Raw genomic sequence first — 10,430 nt, 5'->3', positions numbered from 1 at the left:
TAAGTTTTATTTTTTATACTACTAATTAAAACTAATAGTAATAATATAATAAGGTGAATATCTAAATTAAAAAAATATTTTGTAAATGTTGTGTTACTTTAGTAAATTTGTCAAATAATTATATACCATTGAGAGTAAAAAGTAATACTCTAGTAATGATTGTTGAGAATAAAAAATGATATTTTAATAATATTAAGAGCTAGATATTATACAAAATTTTGATTATTGAGAATGTATAATGAGAAAAAAGTCAAAATAAGCTAGACGCATGAATTTTGTTGAGAAAAGAGGCATGCTCTCATGTCATGTTGAACAATTATGATTTCTTTGAATAAAAGCTATATTAGGTTAGACATGGTGATGTTGATAAAAATAAGACTTCTAGGGTTCAAAGATACCTAAATTTTCTCTATAAGGTGTAACAAAATTAACATGAAAATATATAGAAAAAGTAAAGCAGCAAATATTGTTCTTCTCACCTGTGAATAAAAAGCAAAAAATAAGTAGTCATATTCTTGCACCCTCAAAATAAGGCTAAAAAGGAGTTCACGTTTTTAAAAATATCTACACATGTTTGTATTTTTAAAAAATAAAACAATACTTTTAATTAATAATCTAACTTGTTTTCTATCCCGTAAAAAACTCAATCAATTTTGTTTCACTCTTTCTTTTCTTTTTTTTAATTTCACATCATCAAACAATCTCAATAATTGATAAGAATGTAGACATAAATTCGACACGTTTAATATATTATATATATAATTTAAAATCATGATTAACAATACATCCAATCGTTGAAACTTTCCAAATCCAATGTAATATAATTTAAAATCATAATTACCAAAACTTTCCAAAATCCAATATGTGAAACTAGAATCTTCTAACAATAAAACTATATTTATTATTTATTTTATTAAGGTAAAATATCTACCGCAGGGTGGTCATCAAAAATCCAATCTAGATAATTCTAGATCCAATAAAATGGATTGAATTAAAAATCTATATTATTTTTAACTAGATCAAATTTATATAATTATTTTAAAATTTATTTAAAGTGAATTAAATTTAGAATAATTTATTTTGTTAATTAAATTAAATTTATTTTGTCAATTAGATTAAATTTATGTTATGAATTACATTAAATTAATTTTGTCTATTTGTTTAAATCTATCTTGATCTGGGTTCTGACTGACTTAGCTTGAAAAGTTTCGGCTTACTCGACTCGTTAATAGACTTTGACCCACTCAACTCGACATAGAAACTAGTCGACTCGGTTAGACATCAGTCCAACGAACTTGACTTGGGCATGAACCGTCTCGGTCTGGATGGGCTCGGTGCTGAATCAACCTTAGATAGGGGCAACTTAGCTCGATATCGGCCGGGTCGACTCCACTCGACATTGACTTGGGCCGACTCTGCTCGACATCGGGCTGGGCTGATTCTGTTCGACATCGGCCCGATATGACTCCACTCAACATCGACATCGACCCAATTCGACTCTGCTCGACATCAGCCCGGGCCGACTCCGCTCAAGATTGACTAGAGCCGACTCCGCTCGACATCGGCCCGGTAGGACTCCTCTCGACAACGACATCGGCCCTGTCCGACTTTGCTCGACATCAACCCGGGTCGAATCTGGTTGACATCGGCGCTAGTCGATTTCGGTCGAAATCGGGTCGGGCTAACGCCGCTCTTCTACGGCACGGGTCGACTCCGGTCGACTATGGTCCAGTTCGACTCCGCCCGGCATCGGCCCAGGATGACTATGCTCGACATAAGCCTGAGTCAACTCTGCTCGACATCGGCCGACTCTGCTCGACATAGGTCTGAACCGACTCGGCTCAACATCAGCCTAAGCCGACTTAGCTCGACATCAGTCCGGGATGACTCGGCTCGACATTTGGACGTGTCGACTCGATTCTCCATCGATCTGGGCCGACTCGACTCGCCATCAATCCGGGCTGACTCGGCTCGATATTAGCTCGAGTCAACTCGAATCGATATAGGCCCAAGACGACTAGGCTCAACATCGACTTGGGTCGACTCGGATCAGCATCATCCTGGGTCGACTCGGCTCAGCATCATCCTGGGTCGACTCGGCTCAGCATCATTCTGGGTCGACTCGGCTCAGCATCATCCTGGGTCGACTCGATTCGGCATCGGCTCGGATCATCTAGGCTCGACATTGTCCTGAGTCGACTAAGCTCAAGATCAGCCCGGGCCGACTCGGCTCAACATTGGCTCGGACCAATGTCAAGCCGAGTCAGTCTGGGCCGACGTGGCTCGATAATGTCCCGAATCGACACGATTCGACATGGGCCCAAACTTACGCGACATCATCTTGGGTCAATTCGGCTCAACATAGGTCCGGACCGACACAACTCGATATCGGTCTGGGCCGACTCGGTTCGACATGGGCCCGGGCCGATTCGGCTCGACATGGGTTCGGGTTGACTCGGCTCAACATCGACTTGGGTCGACTTACATCGACACCAACCCTGATTGACTCGACTTGGCATCGTCTCGGGCTAGCTCAGCTTGACATCGGACCGAGCTGACTCAGCTCGACATCGGCCCGAGCCGACGTAGCTCGATATCGACCTGGTCTGATTCGGCTCGGGATCATCCTGGGTGGAGTCGGCCCGAGATTGGCTCTATTCGACTCGCCTCAATATTGGTTCGAGTCGATTTGGCTCAACATGGATCCGAGTCGACTCAGCTCGACTTTGTGAATTATTAAATGTTATTGGTTTAGGGTTTAGGGTTTATGAATTATTAAATGTTATTGGACGAGGAAAACTCTCGTTTAGCGAAATTCAATTAATTGAAAATCGAAGAGCTTTGATAATTGGTCAAGTCAAATTTGTTGAGCTAATTTTGTAATTAAAACTCGAGTGATTTGATTACTGAGTAATCCTTCATGGTGGGTTTGTTTACGTTTGACATTAAATGGAACATACCACTAAATTATACTATTTATTGACTAGAAAAAAGAACAAAAGCACTAAGACACAATAGAAGAAAGTTACCCCCTACAAATTATCATGGGAGGAGTGTGACTTGTTAGAAAAGAAAATAATGGAAAAGAAGGTAAATAGGCTTAAAAACACATTTTTTGGTGAAAGAGTTGTTTCTCCTCCATCCTGTCCTAATTGAGATGAAATTGAAATTTGACTTGAACTAAAGCAAGAGGCCAAATGACATATGAGAAATGGCAAAATATTGTTGATAAAATTGTAAATTCACAGTCATCTATAATTTCTAAGGTATACATATTCATGAAATATTATGACTAATTTATTGCATCGCTATTTACTATATGCCTAAGTTGATAAGTGCTCATAAGGAAGTTATGTATCCTAATGTCATCAAGACATACTAACCATCACTATTGGTACTGAAGACCACAATAGTCGTGTGCACATTGTTAATTTTGGTGTAAGTGTCCAAAAATAATTTGGAGGATCTATGAGTTAAGAGAAAATTATGCATTGACGTCAAAGTTAACACCACATTTAATTAAGTAGATAAAAACACAAGTTACTAATGAGTTAAGGTACAAGTTTGACCAAAGGTTGGAGTCTATGGGCATCTCCTAGTAGCATAATGCCCTAAAGCTAGATGTAGTCCCAATCCATATCGTGTTAGAAGAAAAGGTAGTTGTGTTATTGAGGACACAAAAGAGGATAAAACATAATTGATATCTCTCTTCAATGTAGGTTTTTTGGTGGATAAGTTCCTCATCATCTTATAACTATTGGGAGAGTGTATCCAAGAGGTTCAACCATACACACAATGCATGATGATTTTACTAAGTGTTGGTTGAAAAACTTAGAGATGTCTTTGCTCTAGTTCTAATGAAGGTTCAATTAGTGGGAGAGACACTTGGAACATTCAATGCATGACCTACACACTTAATTAGGGAAATTTTAAAAAAGAGGTATATCTTATACTATTTTCTTTATATATATATATATATATATATAAATCTTCTTTAGGTTGATTCATAATACTTATCATTATATTATGCAAAATTGAGGAAGAGACAAAAGGTCATTGTTGCATTTGATGTAAGCTTGGAGCCCTGCCCCAACCTAATAAATTAATCCAATTCAAGAGTTGGTAAAGATTTCACATTATTTGTTTCAGGCATCTTGTGTCATACATTGGGATGCACAACCTTTGTTATCAACAATGGTAATTTACTACTGCATATAAACATGCATGATGTCTTTGAAATCATTCATGATAATTAGATGTTGAATATTGTAGTCATACAACTATAAATGATGTAAATAGACTCTAAGTCTAAATTATTTACTGAACTTCTACTTGATGGAATGAGCCATGTAACTAGTATTTATGTTATCAATATGGATATATAAATCAATTAATTGTCAACATGAGGAACACTTATTTATATGGTTTCCTTGAGTCTCAACTCATACAAAGTTTAGAAATAAAAAAGGGAATGTGAAAGATGCATTCAACAATGGAGATTCAAAAATCCTTCAAGAAGATTTACATGACTCATTTTATTAATGTGTAAGTAGAACTTTACTCACAATATTACATCATCAATATAACATTACTCATTAATATCTTTAGTTTATGTCTCATTGAAATTGGTGATTATTTGTCTCACAAAAAGTGAACTTCAAAGTTGTAGCATAGGAATATTCCTTATATGAAATAAACTTTTTTAGTTTATCTAATGTATTTTGTAAGTTACTAATGACTTTTTTTAGTGCTATTAATGTATGTAATGTCTTATATGGTAAATCTACATCAACATCACATAATCTCTATGTTAAATATATCTTATGGTAGTTAGTTCTTCATTCCTTCTAGAAGAAAGCTTTAAGTGTGACCATATCATGCATTAACTGTGCACCATATACTTGTTGATTCATGGGAATTGGTAATAACACATTTCAAATATTTTAAATAAATGCTTTAGAGGTTTCATACATGCTATTGTAAACACTAATATTTGTTATCCCTATTGCAACACTTTGTCGTCAACTAGTGATGGAGATCAAGAAGAAGAAGAGAAGGAGGTAGAAGTTGAAGATGCTCAGAGATATATTAGCTTTTCATCCTTTTTACCTCAAAGGATTACAATGAGAAAATTTAAAGAATTAGGAGGTAGTGTTCAAATGTTTTCTATTTTGGTAGTTTCTTTTGTATAAAATTTAAAATACATAGAGTAGTGTTTAGGAAGGTGCTAAGAGGGAAACCTAAAGATACCTCTTGTGTAAAGTATCTTTAGACGTTAGCTTTAGGAAGAGTCTAGAAGGTATCCCTTCACTCTCCATTTTAGGAGCTAGAAGTGGAAGAGTTGCAAGGCAACCTTGGATAGCTTCCTTTGTAAGCTTCTTTGTAAACTCATGACCGGTCCTTTCTCCTAAAAAAGGAGGACTTGAGTCCTTGAAATAATGGATTTTATATTTTGAGTAAAGAACCTCTCCCAAATTGGTGAGTGATTGAGAGACTTGTGTCTTCTCCTCTTCTAGTCTCATCTTAGTGCGTTCTTGGAACCTCAAGTGGCGGCATCTACACTCATCTTGAAGCCTTTCATTCTTCAAGTGGCGTGTTCATCTCCAAGAACTCCAACCACATAAGTTTCCTATTTCATTTCATCTTCTTCATCCATTTTCATTCCAAAACATGTCTTTGATGTTTCTTTCCATTTCAATAGGTTAAACTTGCTTGTTTTGTGTTTTCATTCGGTAGTTCTTCTTAGTTTGTTGTTATTGTGTTTTTAATTGAGTTTCATGGAGATTTAATCGGTTCATTTGTGTTCTTTTATGTTTTTAATCGGTTCATTTGTGTTCTTTTGTGTTTTAATCGATTCATTTTCCTTTTCATGGATTTCTATATGAGTTTGACTTGGTTACTTGTGATTTGGTGAGTTCTTGAATGTTAAGAACATTGATGCAATTCTTAGAAAGTGCCTAATCATATTCCAACTCTTGTTGAATCCTTAACATGTCCATATTATATCTCTATCATGTTATTGGAATCACATCAACTAGTCATTGACCACCATCCTAAACCTATATTTTCTTATAAATTCACTCACACCTAAACCTAATGACCAAGCGACACCCTTCCCTTCTAAACCTAATTCCCAAGCAGTACCCTCCCCTCCTAAACATAATACCCCAACGACCATTTTCCCACCTAACCCTAATAGCCAACTTAATATTACCCCTGAGACCCATGTACATAACCCACTTCCCATCTCCACTACCGTCTACCAATCACCTAATCTAATGACCCTTCACACACTCAATAATCAACCCAATCTCACCACTGCAACCCACCTTGACAAAACACCCCCTTTTTCCTCCAATGTCACCCCACCAACTAAATCTAAGACTCCAACCGCTCAACTCCAGCCCACTCACACACCTACAGCCCAATTACCGGATACCACCCCTTTCCCCACCAATTCCAGCACGACAGCTTCTTCCTGCACCTCCATGATTTCTTCGGGCACCTCCATAAAATTTAAAAATACCAAAATTATCCTTCAGTAAAAAGATAAAAATGAGAAAGGAAGTTACTTCGTGTGGTGGGGTGCATCTGGAGGTGGTGCTTGAAGTGGTGTTGGAGGTGGTGCTTGAGAAGGTGGTTGAGGTGGTGCACGGTGATAGGAAGCAGCGGTGGTAGGTGGTGCACGGTGGTAGGTAGCAGCGGTGGTAGGTGGTGTTGGCATTGGCACCGGTGAGGTACATTCTCATTCTCATTCTTCTGCCTTAAATAAATATTTCCGCATTAGTTAATCCGGTGGATCCACGGATCACATAATCCGGTGCTTAAGTAAAGCGTTCCGGATTAGATAACTTTTGTGCATACCGGATCCGGAACCTGCCAAATTCATATTTCCAAATTGTGTAATCCGGTACCAAATGAACTATGGATTACACAATCTGGAAGTGATTTTAGAACATGACTTACGTAGCCCGGTACTCAAACATGACTTACGAATTATACAATCCGGTAGTCATTTTGCTGTGAAAATTTTGACTTATGGATTACACAATCCGGAAGTCACCTGAAATGACTTATGGATTACGTAATCCGGAATTCATTATGCTGTTAAAATTTGACTTATGGATTATACAATCCGGAAGTCACGTTGTCAATTACTATTTTTGTTTTGCATATGTGAATTTATGGAAATTATAATAAAATTAAAATTTATGTTTTATGAATGAAGGTGTAAGTATGGAAGAATTAATGAATTCTGTGCATCAACATGGATTGTTTGAAGGGGACTATGGTATCCATTTTACAACAGATGAGGTGAATAAAATTTCATTTCATTTATGTTTATTGCATTATAATTTGAAGAAGTGATTTTGTAATATTGTTAGAATAACTTTGTGTAGGTGTTTCCTTCGCGAGAAGACTTACTTGAATGGGTCCGTAGGGTTGGTTATGGACTTGGTTTTGTTATTGTCATTATTAGGTCTGACATAGCAAATGGTAAGCAAGGGAGAAAGACATATGTCTTGTTAGGCTGTGAAAGGGGGGGTAGTTACAAAAAGTATAAAGATGGTTTGGAGGTTAGTGTAACTGGTACTCGAAAATGTGAATGTCCCTTTAAATTGCGAGGTAAACCTGTTGGAAAGGGTCAAGGTTGGGTACTTAAGGTAATATGTGGTACTCATAATCATGATTTGTATGATACCTTAGTTGGTCATCCATATGCAGGCAGATTAAAAACGAATGAACATTCAATGCTTGTTGATATGACTAAAAGCATGGTTAAGCCAGGTAACATTCTACGTACTTTGAAGGAGAATAATGAGGATAATATGACAACAATAAAGCAAATATACAATGCAAGATACTCGTACAAGAGATCAGTTAGAGGACCAAGAACTGAATTACAACAATTAATGATGTTGTTAGACCGTGACAACTATCTTCACTGGAGTACGTGTCATGAGTCTTCAAATATTGTTAGTGATATTTTTTGGACTCATCCTGATGCTGTGAAACTCTTGAATGCATTTAACATTGTATTCTTAATGGATACAACTTACAAAACAAACAAATATCGACTGCCTTTGCTTGAGATTGTTGGTGTAACTTGTACAGGTTTGTCCTTTTCTGCTGGTTTTGCATTCTTATCTAGCGAGAAAGAAAAGAACTTCATATGGGCATTACAAAAATTTAGAGGGTCACTTTTGACATCGCATGTGGGGCCTGAAGTCATTGTTTGTGATAGAGATCTTGCTTTGATGAATGCCATCAATATTGTGTTTCCTAAAACAAGAAATCTTCTTTGTCGGTTTCACATCAATAAGAATGTTAAAGCAAAGTGTAAAATGTTGGTAGATTCTGTCGAGGCTTGGGAAGTTGTGATGGATTCATGGAAGACTATCATTGACTGTACAGAGATTGGTAAATTTGATGAGTTTGTGAAAAATTTTGAAACTATTTGTTCACCGTGGCCATTACTTTTTGAATATGTGAAGAACACTTGGATTATTCCGCACAAAGAAAAGTTTGTCAAGTGTTGGACAAATTTGTTAATGCATTTGGGAAATACAACATCAAACAGTTATATGAATACTTTTACTTTGTTTAGAACGTGTATAATGTGTAATTGTTTTATTGTGTTTTATACTTATACAGGGTTGAATCAGCTCATTGGTCTTTGAAACAAATATTACAAAATAGCATGGGAGACCTGTGCTCGTGTTGGGATGCTATCAAATATGTTATTATACTTCAACATAACGAGATTACGGCATCATTTCAAATGAGTCTACATGTGATAGGACACACATTCAATGTGCAATTGTATAAAATGTTGGTTGGCTCTATATCTAAACATGCTTTAATTCTCATTGCTGAAGAGTTTGATCGGGTCAATGATGTGGGGTTTGATAGTGAACGATGTGGATGTGTACTCAGACAGACTCACGGATTACCATGTGCTTGTCAGTTAGCCAGGTATGCTATGGGTGTGATTCCTCTTAATGAAGTTCATGTTATGTGGACGAGACTGAGTTTTTCAAGTTTATCTGAATGTGATTCATCATCTCGATTGTCAATTCAACAAGAATGGGATGTGATTCTATCCCGGTTCAACGAGGTTGATATTTGTGGCAAAGTGACAATAAAAAACAAGTTGCGTGAAATTGCCTATCCGGACATGACAACATTATGTGCACCACTTAATGTAGTTAAGACAAAAGGATCTCAAAAGAGTCAAGGAAATAAATTTCAGAGGTCTACAAAACGCACCTCTTCATATTTTGAGCATGTAGATCGCATCCATTTTGTAAATGATAGTTCATCATCTTTGAAGACTTGTAAGGGAAAGGTTAAGGTGATGACCAACACCAATGCAATTCCCATGCTTGATCAATTTCATCCGAAATGTCACCCTTATATTTTGGATGTAATAGATGTTAAAGCTGATGGACATTGTGGGTTTCGTGCTATTGCCTCATTGTTGGGGATGGGTGAAGAGTCATGGCCACTCATCAGAATGGATTTATTCAAAGAAATATCTCAGTGGCGTGAAGAATACGCAACATTGTTAGGTGGTCATCAACGAGTAGAAGATATCAAGAGGTCCTTACTAGTGGATGAGTTGTCAGTGGTAAGTACATATTCATAAGACTCATGTGCATTGATTAATTGAACTTGTATGCAATCTAATTTCATTATTGCATTTTGCAGGCTAGTGTTGAAAAATGGATGACAATACCGAATATGGGATACTTAATAGCAAGCAGATACAATATTATCTTAGTTTGTTTGTCATTGAAACAAAATATTACTATTTTTCCATTGCGTACTGCGCCCCCTACCGATGCTAGTCTACACCGATTACTATGTATTGGTCATGTGTATGATTCACACTTTGTGCAGGTAAGGTTATTACTCAACACATTATATATATATATTCCTTTGTTTGCTAATTTCCATTTGTGGTGCAGGTAAAATTGCTTGATGATTGTCCCATACCTACCGCTGACATTTTATGGTGTACACATTGTTACCTAGAGGCAAGGTTATGGTCATCATATTACATTGCTCGGATGCAATCTTTTACCCAATTAATCAGTATTAGCCCGACATATGTGAACCTTGGAGACGATTGATGTAAACATAATTTATTATGTCGATTTCTGATACATAATTTATTACTTAAGTTCTGATTCATAATTTATTACTTCAATTTCGATTCATAATTTATTCGCATTTATGTCAGATAAAAAAAAAAATAACAAACACTATAACATAAATTAATTAAACCATATTGTACACATACAAAGTTACTATCATTACAATCATGTAATAAAAAAATATCAATGACGTCCACGAACATTACGTGATCGTCTCGTGTAAACTGCCCCGTCATCTGTCACACTCCGGGCTAACTGCAGCGCTGCCTC

The 10,430-nt window shown here is 36.5% G+C and overlaps 1 protein-coding gene across 1 annotated transcript; it reads left to right on the top strand.

Moving 5' to 3' along the window:
• The first annotated feature begins 7,236 nt into the window (after positions 1 to 7,236).
• On the top strand, positions 7,237 to 10,136 carry LOC137834716 (protein FAR1-RELATED SEQUENCE 6-like). Its single transcript, XM_090297701.1, has 5 exons — positions 7,237 to 7,314; positions 7,401 to 8,589; positions 9,267 to 9,631; positions 9,712 to 9,903; positions 9,972 to 10,136. The coding sequence occupies exons 1-5, from the start codon at positions 7,237 to 7,239 to the stop codon at positions 10,134 to 10,136; spliced, it is 1,989 nt and encodes a 662-aa protein (XP_090153827.1).
• Positions 10,137 to 10,430: the final 294 nt, after the last annotated feature.

Source organism: Phaseolus vulgaris, chromosome 11 (assembly GCF_051622355.1).
Source record: "Phaseolus vulgaris cultivar YP4 chromosome 11, ASM5162235v1, whole genome shotgun sequence".
In the NCBI taxonomy this organism is placed as follows: domain Eukaryota; kingdom Viridiplantae; phylum Streptophyta; class Magnoliopsida; order Fabales; family Fabaceae; genus Phaseolus; species Phaseolus vulgaris.
This window is presented reverse-complemented; position numbering and strand designations above follow the sequence as displayed.

What these genes read in the sequence shown, in the direction of transcription:
- LOC137834716 (XM_090297701.1), top strand. Translation starts at nt 7,237, where the DNA reads ATGGAAGAATTAATGAATTCTGTGCATCAACATGGATTGTTTGAAGGG. An exon ending in TCCATTTTACAACAGATGAG is followed by an intron (nt 7,315 to 7,400) that starts GTGAATAAAATT and finishes AACTTTGTGTAG; the next exon opens with GTGTTTCCTTCGCGAGAAGA. An exon ending in TAGTGGATGAGTTGTCAGTG is followed by an intron (nt 9,632 to 9,711) that starts GTAAGTACATAT and finishes TGCATTTTGCAG; the next exon opens with GCTAGTGTTGAAAAATGGAT.